The 19514-nt window shown below is 37.0% G+C and overlaps 1 protein-coding gene across 1 annotated transcript in view; it reads right to left on the reverse strand.

The window, feature by feature from the left end:
- The window catches only part of ITGA11 (integrin subunit alpha 11), a 1670941-nt gene that overhangs the window by 647024 nt on the left and 1004403 nt on the right, over positions 1-19514 (reverse strand). Inside the window, exon 11 of the mRNA XM_044077667.1 lies at positions 2642-2786. Within this exon, the coding sequence (XP_043933602.1) occupies positions 2642-2786 (145 nt within the window). The remainder of the gene's footprint in view (positions 1-2641; positions 2787-19514) is intronic.

The following is a 19514-nucleotide window of genomic DNA, read 5'->3' on the forward strand; positions in this document are numbered from 1 at the left end:
TATAGCTCATTGCAGGCTACAGGATATCCACCTTTTTCCATATTAAGACAACTTGCTTATCTTTGCAGTCTCTTTTCAAGATGTCAGTCTTTTTCAATGTGTCAGGAATCTGTCTCAGGTAAGAGATCTCCTACAAAAGCTGGGATTCCAAGAGAGCATTCAAAAATCTTTCTTCCCTCCCTCATACAGGATTATGGTCCTGGAATATCAACTGGACATCTCATTTCAAAGAGCTTTTCTTCCACCAGAAAAATATATCTTTATTTAGATCTTGTATTTCTAAGGTTTTCCACTCAAACACTGGGGTATAGCTCCATTAGAATGAAGTCTGCCAAAATTTAAAAGAGAAGGTATTTTGTTTTTCGACCCATGAGATACACTTTTTGGAATGAAATGCTCATGTTGCTTTATCCTAGCATATGGTTGTTAGTGTTCCATTCAGAGAGTAGTGTTGTAAAAAGAGGAATGGCTTGGTCAGCAGTTTAAGTGAGTGAGTGAGTGGACAGCAATGTACTGACGTAGGTGTGGCTTGCTGGGGGGCAGCAGCCTGGGAGCTGTGAGCACAAATCTCAAAATCCTGGCTACACCCCTGGATGGCACTGATGCTGCTTTTGTTGATACCTGTGAATAGTCAAATTGTAGATAAATCTCACCATTTTGAGTATTAATATCTACTGCTTTTGATACATTTCTGGAACAGTGCTATAGCTACTGTAGTAGATTGTTTTTCAGTAACCTGTTCTACTAATTGTTTATGCTTTTTCATTCTTAGTGCAACTAGGCTGTATCTGAAAAATGACCCCTACAGCTCAGTTTACTTTCCTGTTCGAAATAAATGAACAAATTAATAAATAAACAATAAAACACTGATTATGCCAGTTATCTCGTTACATTATATTTCATATTTGCAATATATATATATATATATATATATAGGACAGATTATTCTAGCTAGTATAACATGTCAAGAATAGGTGGTAGGTATTTGGGACCCTGGCAAACAGTCTGAAATCTTGAGGCACCCTGGCATAAAATATGAAATCCTGAATAAAGTAAATAAGTGCTCTAATTGTTGCATCTCTTCTCAGATACACAGCTGCACATGAGTGAAAATTTTCTTTTAATGATAATTTGTCTCTAGAAAGAAAAAAGGTAGCTGTTTTAAAAACAATGACTTGGTAGGAGATAATCTTTTTACATTTGGAAATGGGGCATTGAAAATAATGAAAATAAATGAAATAGTTAATCTAATATGCATAAAGGAGTAACAGTGGCAGAGCTATGCAGGATTAAAGAATGGGGAAACTCAGCATGCCATTGTTAATGTTCAGGAGCTGCCTAAATGTATCTGGAACTGTTCCCACTAGTGTACATACAAGCTGCAAAATTTGAGCAGAGCCACATAGGTAATCCAAAAGACATCCCTGTGAAGGAATGAAGCACACATTTGTAGATTGTTACAGTTTATGTGAAAAATACTATTTTGTTTTGTTTCTGACTCTTTTAAAAACACACATACCTTATTTAAATGTTTTCTTAGTCTTTCTGACTCTTTTAAAAACACAAATAACTTATTTAAATGTTTTTCTTAGTCCTTTCATTTTTTAATTGTTTAGTAGGCACGCCTAGTAGGTAGGCCCAAGTGCATTTTTTTTTCAGCTGTAACCCATGGATACTGCCTGGTTAAGTAATTTGTTTTAAGTTACACAGTTTGCAAATGGGAAAGAAGGAAATTCACCCTGAACTTCAGGATGAAGCTTGTTAGTAGATGAGAGCCTTAATCCTCATTTAAACTACTAGATTTGTGCAAGTCCATTTCAGTTGACCCTTTCAGTTTAATTAGAAGAACCTATTACAGCAAGAAATAGTAACAGTATGCTGTTCTGTAATTTATTGATATGGTACAGTTTTGGCTTAATTATAAATTCAAGAAAAGCAGCAAAACCGAAAAAAAGGCATCAATATCAGGGCTTACATGACATTATACAGGGAAATTATACTAATCTCATAAACCACAGCAGCAATAATGTAAGGGCATTTAATTCCATAAGTCCTAAAATAAAGCTAAAACCCTGTTACTATACTTTTCTTGTTATAATACTGCATGTGGAGTGTTTCTTGTATGTTCTTTTCCATTATAGACATTAACAAAAATTACCATACTGAAGTAAAAAGGCAATTCTGGATATGGTGTTTGATGTGTCCACAGATTGCATCATCAGGCAAGAGTCGGGAAACTCACACATAAGTTATATGGCTCTCCCTTCATTTACATATAGCTGAAAGTTCTAATTTAGACCAAAACATTGCACTGTTGCAGTTTAATGGAAAGCAGTATTGTAGGTGTGGCTATTGAGAATTCATCAATGTATAGTAAAAGTCATGCTCATCAGTGGCTTTGGGATATAGAAATTATAGGAGGTATGGCACTTTGGGGCTCATATATTATAACATCAGTCACATAGGACACAGATTATAGAAACAGTGGTATAGAAACAGTGGTATCTCTAGGAACAAACATTATAAAAATGGTGGTACATCCTGGGCACATAGATTACAAGCATGATGTTTTTCAAACAGTGATAGAATAAGAGAGAGGGAGAGAGACAAAAAGTATACAAACCACATTTTAATTACTTACCTAAATATGCTCCATGGTTCCTTAGTTCCTCAGGAAATTCCTGAAGATATGATTCCCAACGTGGAATAACTTTTCCCTGACTAGTTTCTTTCAGAACTGCTCCATTCCAGTCATAGGCACCCACAGCTCCAAGAAGAATTCCATCCTAAATATGATACATAAGATTTAAAATTAACCATCTATATGCACCTCTTTCATTTTTTCTAATGTACTTTACATCTGTAATTGTCTGCTGGATTTGCCAGTGTTTACAGTTTGAATGTATAATGATGAAGGTGTAAGGCTTTGTTAAGGCATAGACATTATTTAGTAAAGCAATGATTGAAGTTATGCAAGCAGAAGTTTGATACTAATGGAAACGGCAAAAAGACACTTTTAAACACATTTTTTTTTCTAAACAGTATCACATATACATATCACATTGCAGAATAGCTGCAGAGGATATCAAGGAAAATTACTGATGTGGGTAGCAAGCCGCCACACATTTGAACTATACTAACTCCAAGGTCTCATAAGGTCTCAAAATCTCAAAGAAATGGCAGAAAGTGAGACAAAAAATAACATTTCACTCTTTTCTAAGTTTCAAGTCTATAATACCAATGGAAATCTTCCATTTGTGACATTCTGAGTAATACCTAACTAGATGTCAACAAACAGTAGGGATACCAAACATTTGATGTCACCTGCAGTGAATTCATGGCAGGTCTTCAGTCAATCAATCAGTTAGTCAATCAATCAATCAGTCAATACAGTCAACTCTTGACATTATTTTATACAGTAGTGGTAGGAAACACTTATTCACAGATTTATTAAAAAGGAACAGTGCCAAGGGTAAAAGGCGGACACAACAAATAAGCCCAAACTAAAAGCATATAATAAGGGAAGGACTATCCACCTATCCATCCATACACAACAGGTAAAACATTCTGTCTTTTCTGTGAACAAACTAATAGAAATATAAAATTCTAGAATAAGAAGGGATTCAAAGTGTAGCTGATCCCTTACAAAATATTATCTCTGTACAGTGTTACTGGTTTTGCTCTCTGACCTAGGTATACTTCCATGTTTGGATTATCTGGTTTGAATGCCTTGCTCTTGCAGAACTTAGTTTTGTAATAGAGCATCCTGTTGACATACACTTAGCTATGCTGCCACTTAGGTGGCATTGCTAGGCATAAATACCTGCAGATAAAGTTAGCTGTTTACTACTAGAAGCATACAGAACTGGTATGCAGCATACTATTTCAAACTATGAGTCTTCCTTTTGGCGGACAAGTGATGCAGTTTTAATTGTGAAACTTAATACATGGCTTTTGTGTTCCAGAAGTCCTTCATAATGTCTCTCATATGTAGCAAGGAGGGTTATTTATGACTCCTAGCACACATATGTTATTCCCAACATTTAAAACAAAAGCTGATTTGATAGCTAAAAATGTGGAAAGTGTCTGATAAAAGATAGAAAAAATATGCATAGTTGATAACAATATAGGACTGTATTATCAACTAAATATAATATGTACAGAAATAAAAAAGCATGACAAAATGCTGAAGGTTGCTGATGGTGTTTCATTATTTATTATTTCCACAAAGCTTACAGTTATATTTTTTCAAACTGCACCCAAACAGTATTTTAATAAAACAATTACATTTTTTTCAAATGTTTTTTTTTTCATAAATATATCCACTTCACTGACACTTGGAATTAAACTACTGTATAATCTTTAAACTGGACGTTACTGGGAATGATGCCAACCAGGTGCTTAAAATATGCAACTATGAAAATAAGTGTAATAATAAGAAGGGTAAAATCAGGAATTCTGGAATTGAACAGCATATAATCAATAAGGTAGGTTGGGTAAAAAAAAGTGAGAAATAGCAGGGAGATTATAAAGCTGTTCAGGTTTGCAGAGCAGCAGTTTGGATTAAAAAGCCTTGGAATGACTCAGCAGCACATAACGTCCAAAGGAGAGACAGCTTTGGTGGAGACTATAGGAGTGAGAAATGGCAGTAGATTGGCTGGTTAAGCACAGACTGAAACTGGACCAAAGAAAGTAACAAGAGTGCAATACATAGAACTGAGTGGGAAAAGACAGGGCAAGAAAAGAAGAGGACAAAAGGGCATGGGCAGCACTGGTCAGAGGTGTACAATCCAGAGATGTGACACAGTGTAAGAACAAAACAGGAAGTAGGAAATTAAATCATGAAGTGCAATAAAAAGGAAGCCAGAGTGGAAAGACACATGCACACAACAGAGACACTTAATGAAGTCTTGTCACAGGACGCCTTGTTGAAGCCAACACCACATGGAGAGCAAAAGGGACCTTAGCATGGATAATCACTTAACCACATGTGATGGGGAAAGGGTGAAAGGGAGACAGCAAAGACCTGAGTTTGTAAGAAGACTACAGGAAGGATGGTAAATAAATCAGATATAGTACAAGGAGTGAGGCCAGCAGCACAGACATTGAAGAGAGATGTAAGTGCTGAAACTGCACTGGGTAATGTTACAGATAGGAAAGACAGCAACATGAGGCTAAAAATGAAGGAGCTGAAAGATCATGTTGGGCAGAAAATAAAATTTTTGTGATTGGAGACTTAGTCAGTAAGGGGATTAAGAGTCTTAACAAGAGCAACAGGAAAGGCCAGATATCAGCAAAAACTGTCTTAGGTCTGAGACTTACTAAGGCTTAACAGTAGGTGACCAAAACAATTCCTAGTGGGGAGAGGTGAATTCATATTGTGATGCACATAGGCTACAATAACCTGTTAGAAAAGACAGCTGAGGTGATAGGAAACATGACGAGAGAAGTGGTGGACGGATGTCAGCACAGGGGGTTGTAGGTAGGCTTCATAGAAATGTTACCTCAGGTAACAGACACCCCATTAAGGAAGCAGATGAGCAAAGCTTACCTGGACCACCTTAAGAATATGTACTAAATCTAACACTAACCCTGCCCTGACCCAGCAGCTTACCTAAAAAAATCACTTTCTGTAACATTGCTGCTATTCAGATTCAGACAAAAATTGAGCTGAATAGAGTGGTAGGATTACAGAGTTAGCAATCATTTTTGTTTCCTTTCTGTCTTTTTATTTCATTGTTTTGCATTTTCAAAATGCATATATCAAACTATTTGTATTTAATGTATTTGCATTCTGATGATTCATTGTGGATCCATACATACATATATATATATATATATATATATATATATATATATATATATATATATATATATATATATATATATCCCTGTGTATACAGAGAGAGAATGAAAGGTGTGCGTGTGTGTGTATGAGTGTGTGTGTGTGTGTGTGTGTGTGTGTGTGTGTGTGTGTGTGTGTGTGTGTGTGTGTGTGTGTGTGTGTGTGTGCGTGTGTGTGTGTGTGTGTGTGTTCTGTGTGTGTGATTGCGGACAACAATTATCAAATACATACATGACTTACATTTTAGATGTAAAATACTTCATGTAGAAGCAATTATATATCCTATACAAAATTTGAAACATTAACTGGAGAACTATTTTACATTACATGTATATATATATATATATATATATATATATATATATATATATATATATGGGTCCACTTTTAAATGCCAAAATGCCGAAATCTCGAGTTTTAAAACAACGAACCCAAAAAATACACGAAAATGAACTAACATAAAGCACTTACAGGGGGCAAACTCCCTTGCACCCACCACACCCCCCTACTTAAATATACCAACTCTGAGATCGGGCTACAGTGAAGAGAATGATAAATGCAACAGGAGCATTACTGTTCTCTTCACTGTAGCGCAATCTCAGGGTTGGTATATTTAAGTAGGTGGGTGTGGGGGTGCAAGGGGGCTTTCCCCCTGCAAACACTTTATTTTATGTGTCTTGTCTTTTTTTTCCCCACTTTTAAATGTCGAGATACCGAAATCTCGATGTTTTGGGTTTGTTTTTTTAAAACTCGAGATTTCGGCATTTAAAAGTGGACCCATATATATATATATATATATATATATATATATATATATATATATATATATATATATATATAGATATATATATATGTGTGTGTGTGTGTGTGTGTGTGTATGTGTATATGTGTGTTGTTGTGTTTTTCTGCTTTTTCCGGTTAGGGGTCGCCACAGCGGAACTCCGGTCCGCTAATGATTGGCATTCGATTTTTACGTGCTGGCTTGCCGGGCCTAACACACAACCTTCAACGAAGGAACGTCCATTCACGCACGTCGCCACACAGAAGACGCTCTAACTGAGAATCAAACGGGCAACGTCTAACTGTGAACACACACACACGCACACACACAAAACCATGTGTGTGTGTCTGTGTGTGTGTGTGTGTGTGTGTGTGTGTGTGTGTGTGTGTGTGTGTGTGTGTGTGTATACATGTATGTGTATGTAGGTGTATATTTGTATTCCCTTCATAATGTCGCAGTTTCAAAACTTTAAACTGCAATGGTCAAGACCATAAGAAGTTTTGAAACTTTGAACATTTTGAATGGAGACTGCCATACAGTGAGGAATGGGAAATTTACTGTTTTTCTGGGGGTGGGGGGTGCAACAAGCCCCCCTGTAAAAATGTAAATAAAACATTTTTTTATTTCTTTTATTTTGAAGTTGCGAAGTTTCAAAACTATGATCTTATGGTCTCGACCATGAAAAATTCATAGTTTTGAAACTTCGAGCTTTAAAAGTAGACCCATATATATATATATATATATATATATATATATATATATATATATATATATATATATATAATATATATATATATAGATATATATAGATGTGTGTGTGTGTGTGTGTGTACATATATATATATATATATATATATATATATATATAAATAGAGACAGATATATATTTATATGGTTTACTATTAAAATCTGGAAAGTAAAAATAAATTTCAGTGTGTTGAAAATAAATGTTGAATTCAAAATTTCAAAGTGCTACAATTGTCAAATATTTATTTTCTGATAAGTTTTTAGATCACAAATATCAATATACTCAAATAAGTGGTTAGAATCACTGATATGGCCTTTGTAGTAAGCACAGGTATTTACAGATTTTCAGGGGGGGCAAGCCCCCCTGCACCCCCCTGCAAATTATATATTCCAACTCCAAGATCACACTACAGTCAGGAATTGGTAAATTTCCCCATCCCCACTGTAGTGCACTCCATTATCAGAATGCTGAAGGCACATTAGCGAATGTACAGTACCATTCACTACTGTGTATTCGGACATTTGCATAACGATATTACGGAAACCTGGGAAGAAGCATTCGTTCATTCTGATTTTATGTATGTGTCATTCCACATTTTAATAATAAACCTACACACACACACACACACACACACACACACACACACACACACACACACATATATATATATATATATACCTTCATAGGTAGGTACTAGGCTATCGGCCCTAGGGCCTATACAAGCCCAGCCAAAAAGGTACCCTGGCTTTTGCCACCCAAGAAAATGATTTTCCTGTGCCACTGTCGAGTGTATATTTTTATATATGTGTGTGTGTGTGTGTGTGTGTGTGTGTGTGTGTGTGTGTGTAAGTATGTGTGTGCATATGTGTAAGTATGTGTGCATATGTTACATTATATATGTATGTATGCATATATATATATATATATATATATATATATATATGTATACACACACACACACACACATATATATATATATATATATATATATATATATATATATATATATATATATAAATGTAATAGCTCATTTTGCAAGAGCCATAATGCTTTCCTGAATGGACAATAAAGGGAAAAACATTTACCCTGTAGTGGTGAGGAGGCCCTCTGCTGTGGATTCAGGTCTTGTGACACCCCTGGGTGTTGTATTATTCCCCTGAAACTCCTAACCTGAAAATCTTTTTTTTAAGCTAAACATTATGATAATTCAGCAGAAGCTGAATTTAATGATATTTTGGGCTTGCACTAGAATTAGTTGCTTAGAATAAAAAAAAGTATTGATTATTCAGACTCAAAAATTATGTTAACCAATTAAGATAGTTATGTTAATAGATATCTGCTCATCCAAGTACAACATTGACAGAATAAAACAAATAATTTGCCACAAAATTAAATATATCAGTAAATATGTTTGAAGACATTCTGTTGAATTTATTAATGTTTGGATTTCAGACATGCAGTAGGTGGATTGGACACTCTAAACTGGCCTTTGGTGTGAGTGTGTGCGTGTGTGTGTGCCTTCTGTGGAAGGTTGGGCACCAGGCTGGCAACTCAACACCGTAAAACTCTACTGCCAATCATGAGTGGACAGATGATCCACTGTGGTGACCCTTAACTGGGAAAAAGCCGAAAGAAGAAGAAGAAGAAAGCATGGCTTAGTATATAATATAATTAAAGAGGAATGGCTGTCCTTACACAAAATATAGAACCTAAAATTATATGAGGTTTTTAAATCGTTGGATAAAAGGTGAAACCTAGGGCAGGATTCAAAAAGAGTCCAACCATGAGTTCTAAAGGGGTGGATAAATAGGGCCCTTTAATGTAGTCACAAACACCAACAATTTAGAGAAACACTAACTGCAATGAGGAAAGACCTCAGTATTGGCCAGGGTACCTTTTTGACTGGGCTTGTATAGGCCCTAGGGCCGATAGCCTAGTATTGGCTAATCTGCAAGTCTCTCAATTTCTCCGTTATTATCTCAAGCACTAACAAGGACTTTGCTGTGGCAATTACCACCAGCCACATGTGTGTGTGTATGTGTGTGTCTGTGTGTGTGTGTGTGTGTGTGTGTGTGTGTGTGTGTGTGTGTGTGTGTGTGTGTGTGTGTGTGTGTGTGTGTGTGTGTGTCTGTGTGTGTGTGTGTGTGTGTGTGTGTGTGTGTGTGTGTGTGTGTGTGTGTGTGTGTGTGTGTCTGCATAAAACTTTCAAAGTTGTGTTGCATTTTTACAGACAAAAAGAAAAACAATTATTTGTTGTTGAGAGCTTGGCAAATTGTACATCTTTGTTACATCTTTACTAAAAAAAAAAGTTGCAGGTTTTGTACAGATTTTTGCAATTGACATCTTTACTGATTTTTTTTTAATGCATGCTTATTTCAGTGTTTTTTGTAGAAGGTGGAGAAAATTTCATGATATGTCTGGCGGCTGGTGACTTCAAATCAAATGGGGGGGCTGCATTAGACAGCTGAATGGGTGGAGACAACATGGATGGGTGTGGCTAACTAGAAAGGGGCAGGGCTATGCTAAAAACAGCAAAAACTGGGACTTTAATTAAATATGCTGCCCTGGGTGCCAAACCGTCATTATGCGAGTCCATATATATATGGGTCCACTATGTAATTTTGAAATACTGAAATCATGAAATTCAGTATTTCAAAATTACATAGCCGAAAACTCAAAGTTCCAAAACCGGTAGAGGCGCGAAATTCAAAACCCCGAAGCATGGAGATGTTGAATTTCTGCTTCTGCTGGTGTGGTGTGTGGATGTATCGGTTGAGTTTAAGTAAGTTTGTGTATGTAAATGTATTGGTTAGGGGCTTTAGTGTGTGTAAGTGTGTGTTGTGACTGTGATGTGTGTGTGTGAGGGACTGTAAGATGTGTGTGTGTGTGTGTGTGTGTGTGTGTGTGTGTGTGTGTGTGTGTGTGTGTGTGTGTGTGTGTGTGTGAGTTTCATTTGTGTTTCTGTTTGTGCGATCTTGGAGTTAGAATATATAAGTAGAGGGGGTATGGGAGGTGCAGGTGGGCTTGCCCCCCTCCTTATCTATATTTTAGATGCATTTATTTGATTGTGGGGGGAGTTTTGTGTTTGTTTATGTGTGTACTGTATATGTAGCGTAGTTTCGGCATCTTTGAATTTCACAGTTGTGTGTTTTTGGAGGTGTGAGCTGTGCTTGAGTTTTTGGCTATGTAATTTTGAAATACTGATTTTTGGGATTTCAGTATTTTGAGATTACATAGTGGACCAATATATATATATATATATATATATATATATATATATATATATATATATATATATACTCACACAGAGACACATATATTTGAATATGTTGGAACACTTCACAATGCCGAAATCCTGAAAGATCTAATTTCATATGGCCAAAACCACATGGTTGACCTTTTGGAATCTTGACATTATGAACAGAGATCTGCATACAGTGCAGAATGGGAGATTTCCCTTTTCCTCACTGTAGTGTGACCTCGGAGTTGGTATATTTAAGTAGTGGGGGTGTGGGGGGCACAGACCCCCAAAGGGGGAGGGTGCAGGGGAATTGTTTTTTTTTTTTTGATTTGGTTTGGAATTTCAATATTCTGAAACATTGGTCATATGCAATTCTGAAGTGAATATATATATATATATATATATATATATATATATATATATATATATATATATATATATCTTGCAACTGTCCAGATTTTCTCTGAATGTCAAGATTTTGACTCATATATTTGGTCTGTTTCTCATAAAATTTGTGGTTTTCTAGCAAATCATTAAGGAGTAAGGTCACTAAATACTGACTTACAACTGAGTTTCAGACTTCATTATCTTTTAGAAAATGTATGCTAACACAAATCCTGTTATTCTAACAACTTTCGAATTTTATAACTGCAATGTTTAAAATCCGTCCCTATTTTTGGGCCTTTGTCCCTCCATTATTTTATGCTTTGTTCACATTTCTTGCAATGAGAGATTGAGAGGTATGATAAATATACACACACATATATATATATATATATATATATATATATATATATATATATATATATATATTATATGTATAGGTCTACTTTGGAAGACCAAAATACCACAACACTGACTTTCAGAATCCCGAGATGAGAAGCTTGACAAGATCAGAAAACCGACATCCCAGAACACCGACTGCAAACTCCAGGTAAGTAACTACTTGTCCTAAAAAATATAAAATTTTAACTCGAAGCAAATTAAACCCACCAATGTGTTTAGGTGTAGCATTTTTCTGTGTTTCTCTGTAGAGTTATAAAAAGGCTGAGCATGATTTTAGCAGAAGGAAAACAGAAGTGCTGGAACTAGAGCAGAGACTTCAGGTGTTACATATGTTTGTTTTTCTTCCCTTTTTACTTACACATTCTTCAGTCTTTTATAGCAAATGCGACTTGAAACACTTTCAATAAACTGAAATATGATGAGACCTTTATTGGGATGGTGGTAAGGGTCACATTTTCTATGGAAAATGTATTTATTTATTGACATTTGTTTACCAGGAAAGCCCATTTGGGGCACAGCTGCTCTATTTCAGTGGAGGCCTGGGGAGAAAAGCTCCAGATGCAGTAAGAATGGCATTTTTTGGAATACATACTGTGAAGCAGCAACGTAACAGAAGATTTAAAGTAAATGAGAAAATGTATACAACTTAAGACCAGAATATATATTCCAAATTAAGAAAGTTGCAGCAACTAAAATATTTAAATGAAAGTGGAAATAGCAGAGTTAGAAGTCATAACAGTAATAAAAAAAATAATAGGTGGCATTAGTACTGAGTCATAGCTATGCAGAACAAAGCAGGCTGGGTACATGCAAATATCACCAAATTCAAAAACAGCATGATAAATTGATGAAGGTATGCAAAAATTCAGTTATGACTGCAAATATTTTACAAAGCTAGAGTACTCATTTGTGGATAGAACATTTTCCTCTGTATGAAACAAAGCTGCCAGCCAATGAAAACAAAATAAATCACAGAAAAAGGCAGTTAAGACATGCTGCTTTATGTATTTGTACTTTAAATTCAAAGGAGAAGATAATTTTGTATTTTGAGTTTCTCATTTAGCATACAACACACAAATTATTATGACTTTCTCATTCAGCATCCAGCAACCCACAAACTGGCCAGATAAACAGAATTTGTAAAACATTTATGTAGGCATCATAATGTTTATTATCATACCCAATATGCACCAACAGAACTCTGAGGCCCAGTTACTAAAACAGCAAAGCAAGTACATGTGTGCTGGTTTTGTCCGTGGTCAAAATCTTTTGGAAGAAAAAAAAATCTTGTTGGTGCTATGTGATAACAATCTGCATGAGAGAGCTTCTTGTTTGAGTACTATATTTATAGATGACATAACTTCTATCCTCACCTTTAATTACTAATAGATGGTAAATGTGTAAACAGAAGCTCTTTATCCAGTCATGCTTATTATGATAGCAGTGGCTACTGTCTTAAGGTACTGTGTCGAAGTTGGTGCTATCAGTACAACATTCCTTATCTCTTATACTGTTTGGAGAAGTTAAGGATCATTTGCACAGCAGTAGTTCTCTCCATGCCTAAAGATCACACTCCATTAAAACAATAGGTCTGTACGGTTAACAGCCGCAAGAAGCACATATAAATCACCATCACAGTTAACTATCCGGGAATACAGTTGTAGGCCCAAGGACCAAAAGGTTATGGACAACATTACCTGCATGCACTCTGTCCCAAGCTGCAGATTGCTGGAATGCAAAAAGCTGTTTCAACTTTCAGACAGAAACAGAGAGGTAGATGGCTATCTGGTTTTGTGTTAACACCCACACCTAATAATTGTCCCTGATTTTACTTCATATACTTGCTCTGTTCCTTGTAAATATTTTGCTTTTCTGGTCAATTTCAGAGGAATATAGTAAGTCAATAATACCAATCCTTAATGTTTCAACAATGCATGTTGCAAACCCTGTTATTCTTTTAACTTTTAAAGTGAATTTGTGCAATATACAACATAGATGCTGTGTCTGATTTTAATATTTTATTATCAACCCCCATTATTTCTGGATTTAAGTTTTTAAGCAGTGAACTTGAGAGGTATGTTCACACCTCTCTCTTAGGGTGCAATAATAAAGCATGTATATTAAGCTAGGGAGGTCTGTAGGTTTAGTAATAACTTCAAAGAGATGAATTAACATAAAACTAGATAGACATCCAGCTTTCTGCTTCTGCAAGAAAGTCAAAGTGGCTTTTTGCATTTTGGCAATCTGCAGCTGAGGCAAAAGAGTATGTTGATGTCACAGACCAGGCTGAGGCCGCGTGTGCGGGTTACTCGAGTAGAGCTTGACTTGCGGATATGCAGCAGTCCCATCAAGGCAGGGTCCATGATCACCTTGTATGCCAGACAGAGGTCACCTCTGAGGAGTCTATATGAAACTGAGTAGAGTGATAGGGCTTTTAGACTGTCTGTGTATGGTATATGTTTGAGGCCCTGGATTCTCCTGGTGAGGAACCTCTGTGTTCCCTCCAGCTGCTGCATGTGCTTTGTAAGGTACATGCTGAAAGGAGTGTTGTACTCAATAATGGGCCTTATAAGGGAAGAATACAGGGATGTTATAACCTCCTTGTCCCTGGATGAGATGCCCTTACTTACAAGATGGGCCATGTAGAAGGCTTTCTGTACAGTGGAAGCAACATGATGGTCAAAAGTCAGGTTGCTATCAACCTGAGTGCCTAAATCCCTCACGACTGATTCTGTGCTAAGGACATTGTTATTAACATGATAATTTGTGAGGATGTCACTCTCCCCAAAAGGGATGATGATGCATTTTTTGGTATTCAGCTTGAGGACATTTTTCTGGCACCAGTCATTTGTCTGAGAGAGACCTCTTGGAGGATGTCCACATCACTAGGAGAATTGATGACAGCACCCAGCTTGCAGTCATCTGGAAACTTGGTCAGCCATAGCCCAGTGGTTTTGGCTTGCAACTCAGAAAAGTATATCCCAAATAACATAGGCACCAAGACCGAACCCTAGGGTACGCCACTTGTTATGGGTTTACTGCTTGAGGTGGCTTCTCCAATTTTGACTAGGTGTGTTCTATCAGTGAGCCAGTTTGCTACCCATCTGGTAACTTATGGATTGATGTCTTCTTGAGAGTGATTATCTGTTATGCCTGTGTGGGGAATAGTGCTGAAGGCTTTGGCCAGGTAAAAGTAGGCGGTGTGCACCATATTCCCCCATCCATGGCTCTGGTGGCTGTCTCAAAGAAGTTGACCAAATTTAACAAACATGACCTCCCACTGATGAAGCCTAAATGTGTGGGATCAAGTGTTTGGAGGTTGCCAATGTCCTTGCTAATGAGGTCCATGATAATCCATTCCATGGCCTTGCAGATCAGGCTAGTTAGGCTGATGGGTCTGTAATTTCCCAGATCGATGGACGCTCCACCTTTGTGCAGAGGGATGAGAGTTGCTGTCCTCCACTCAACTGGGATGAAGCCAATACTCAGGCTTTGGTTGCATAGGGCACCTAATAGTGGTAAAGTTCTTGCCTGAGTTCATGTAGGATGCATCTTGGGATGTTATCGGGTCCCATGGAGGCTGTATTTTTTGTGTTTGAGAGAGCAGTGATGACCTGTTTCCTAGATATAAGGGGAAGGTGGCAGGTACTGGGGATGTCCTGGTTTACTGATGGGGGGACAGAGGGTTGAAGTTTTCACTGAATCTGTCAGCCAGCAAGTTTGCTATATCTATGGCATTTGTATATATATCATGTCCTTGACCACCAGTTCTGAACAGATCTGGGTGCTTCCTTTGATGTTGCGGACATATGTGAAGAAGGCCTTATGACTGTCTCTAGTAGATGTGGCCAATATGGGCTTGAAGTTTACTTTGGAGGATTTCACTAGTGCTCTTATTTGCTTGTTCAGGCTAAGGAGACATTGCTTCCAATTGGGTACATGCTCCTTCTTGGTCTTGGGCAGCAATTTTTTCCTTTAGTTATAGACTTTATTTATTGCAGATGTCCACCAGACAGGTTTACTTTTCCTTGCAGAGACAGATTTAGTCCGTCAGGTATTCCTGATTCGATGCATCTATATAAATGCTTATATAGTGCTTTGGTGTAGTTTCGGATATTGGTGCCAGTTCCTACAGAGGGGGAGGGGGCTGTTAATCTGTTTATACCATCCTCAGGAGGCTGTAATCAGCTTTGGAGAAGTTTTTAGGTCTGACCCTGGCTAGAGGGGGGTTGGGAGAGGTGGTGACTTTGAATGTGACCGCTTTATGGTCAGATCTTACCAGGGAGGATGATACTGTAGAGATGCTGTTACTCATGTTGGTTAATACCAAGTCCAAGATATTATCACCTCTTGTCAGGGTATTGACTAGCTGTTCCAAGCTGTATACATTGACAAAATTGAGGAATATCTGGGCATTTGTGTTCTGGCATGAGTAGTTCTTCCAGTCTATGTTTGGGTAGTTAAAGTCGTCCAAGATCAGGGTAAAGGGTTGAATCTTGACAGATTCAAACAGGTCAAATTGGTGGATTGGGCATCTTGAGTCAGATTTGGGGGCCGGTAGCTAGCTATGATTTGAATAGGGGTTTTGTCAATGGTTAATTACACCTGGAGTGTCTCCTGTGCATCATGCTGTTTGACCAGCCTGGAGGTGTGTATGTCTTTAATATATATTGCAACTCTGCCTCCTTTGGCTTTATTGCCCACAGTTTGGGGTCTGAATGTATGATAGAATGAGTAACCAGGTAAGGCTGGGGTGTTCTCTGCAGCTTTGAACCCGGTTTCTGTGACTGCACAGACGTCAGCATTTTCCAAGGTTAAGAATTCTTGCAATGAGTGCAGTTTCATGTTTAGACTCTTAGCGTTTAGCAGCATGACCTTTAATTTGTGTTTTGTTGAAATTTTTATGACGGTAGTTTTAACCTCATCACTTTTCCTAAAAAAGGCACTATGAGGGAGGCAAGAGCCTTTGCCAGAAGCCTGAAGCCCAGGTGAGACAGTATTCTTAATATGCCTTTCCTGGACTAATGCTGGAAACACATGAAAAGAAAAATAGCTAATTTATATTCTGTACAACATATTGCTGACAAAAATTAAAAACTGAACTCAGGATAATTTTTACAGCCTGGACAGCCCATTCACTGGCTACACAGCTGATGTGAAAGAACACTCACTGCATCCTACACTGTGTTAACATGCCAGAGACATAGCAATCCATTGTTACAATTGGACTTTGGTTTGGAAGTTATATCTACTCACCCACTCTCCTGGACTGTATACAAATATACACATTCATAAATTCCCTGGATGCAAGCTCTAAATTGATAAACTATGAACATTTTTTCTGAGTGTACCACTGAGAAATGATTTCTTCTTACCTGATAAGTGAAATGACTGCATTAGCCAAAAATACTCTGAATTTGATTCTACTTTTTATGCACACTGAAATAGAAAAAAAATGTTGCAGCACTTCAGGGTGTGACAACACTCCAATGTTCCGGTAATCAAGGAGCCTCAATCCTCACCACTAGTACCAGTGGGGGCATACATTAGGAGGATGACAGGTACACACACAGTATTTCTAGATAAGGCTCTCTGCATCTAGTACAATTTCTCTTAAGAGCACACAGAGACCACAGTCATTCCAGGGCTGGTTTCTCCCTCTTTCTCCAGATCCCCAGTAAGACTCCCCACTGGCACAGCTACAGAGTTGAGATCTCAGCTGAATGGCCAAGCCAAGACCTCTAGTACCCTCTCTGTCCAACCAATGTTTTGTGTCCCTGCTCAGGTAGCTGGTACACACTTTTATGAGGTTGGATTTCTACACACATACACAGACACACCTGGGAAAGGCTGGCACATATTTGCTAGCCATGCCCCCCTTTTGCCCAGACTATAAGGTAGTTATCACTGCCACCAGCCACATCCTTATCTGCTACTTTAAGACCCTTAACAAAGGATATCTATTCTTACTGTGTAATGTTACAATCAATACAAATGGTAGTTTGACCAAGAGCAAGACTATTAGGAGTGGCCTACACAGTGTCACCAAATAAATATGCAAGTACTTCAAGAACTTAAATATGTCTAGACAGATCAGCCACAGTGAAAGGTTTAAATATATTTAATAATAAATAATAAAAGGACAAGAAAATACTCAGTACATAATTACAGTGACATCAAAGTTCAAAATCACAGGAAATATTTAAAACAACATTGCAGGACAGTCTCAGATAAATAAAGAAAAATATCTAAGCTAAGCTAGTACACTTAATTAAAGCAGCAAGGTAGATGTGTGGTGAATGGAACTTGTCAGAAGAAACAAGACAGAATACAGAATACCCTGTCTCTCTCAAAGAGTTATTAAATTAATATCCCAAACATTACTTCTGGGATACCTTGCAGAATGACATCATTTCTTGCCATCTGACTATATCCCAGGTAAACCCCCTAGTGCTGAAAGCTAGCATTATTTAGCATCTACCTGTGGAAATACATACACAAGGGCTATTCCTCAGATCTTTGCAGATCCTGGAAGTCATAAAAAAATGAAACGCTTTAAAGACAATATAGAAATCCTCTCAGCACAGGCATTGCATCTGTTGCTGTACGGAAAATGAAAGACAACATCTTATTTATGGCCAGATCATAAAGTAATTTAATTTCAGCTATTTTTCTTATGTTTTGCAAGTTAACCTTCTGTATTATAGTTTCCCCTATTAAAATATATACATTTAAACAATTACAATAGCATATGTACATTTCTGTTCTATTCCAGTAGGGTACACTGTGGATACATTTCAAACAGCACTTTGTAAAATACCTCTTCAGCACACGTCTGTACAAACCGTCATATATGACATACAAATCTAATACATTTGTAACACGAATATCTTATATGAATCATGTTGATATTCACAAATGACATATCATTATTTACAAAATTCCAGATAGCTGTGCTGGCAGTATCTCCCTTTGTCACAGTTCTATATAAATCATGTTGATATTTGCAAATGACATATAGTTATTTACAAAATTCCAGATAGCTGAGCTGGCAGTGTCCTCCTTTATCACACAGGGATTAGAAAAAAATTAATGCAAGCCAGAAGTATATTGTGCTCCACAGGACAACAATTGCTCTATATGGTGCTCAGTTTAAAATAACAGATTTCTATTCACTTTCTTGTCAAACTCCTTTATTAGAATTCATACAGACTACTTTTACCCTCAAAAAAAGTTTAAAAAATGTCTATAATCTTCAAAAGGTACAGGGCTTTGATATTTAATAGTGAAAATAAAGAAAGGCCAGTTGTGTGACACAGTTTATGTAGTAGTGTTATGTACACATATAATTAATGCATTCAGCATTTGTTTTGCAGTCACAGAGTAGATGACTTCACTCTTCAGATTATCTTCTGTAAGTGAAGGACAGTGGCTCCCAGCATTCTGAAATGCATGAGTGCAAGGCCCAGAGAGGCAAAACAAGATACCTGTGGATTCCTTATATATACATATGCACACACACACACACACACACACACACACACACACACACACACACACACACACATGTATATATATATATATATATATATATTATATATATTTATATATAAATATATATATATATATATATATATGTATATATATATAGATATATATATATATATATATATATATATATATATATATATATATATATATATATATATAATATATATATATATATATATATATAAATATATATATATACACACACACACACACACACACACACACACACACACACACACACACACACACACATATATATATATATATATATATATATATATATATACACACACACACACACAAATATATATATATATATATTGTGACGCCTGTGCCCTGGCCCAGCAATCAAGGAGCCTCAATCCTCACCACTAACACCAGAGAGGGCATCTCATATGAGAGGAAAGAATAATAAATACACACAGTAAAGTGCAATTTCCCTTAAGAGCACACAGTGATCACAGTAAGTCCAGGGCTGGTCACTCCCTTGCTCCCCAGGTCCCCAATAAGACTCCCCACTGGCACAGCTATAGGGTCCAGATCTCAGCCTAGCTGGGCAAGC

The sequence above is a fragment of the Protopterus annectens genome, chromosome 7.part0 (assembly GCF_019279795.1).
Source record: "Protopterus annectens isolate FY-2018-M chromosome 7.part0, PAN1.0, whole genome shotgun sequence".
In the NCBI taxonomy this organism is placed as follows: domain Eukaryota; kingdom Metazoa; phylum Chordata; order Ceratodontiformes; family Protopteridae; genus Protopterus; species Protopterus annectens.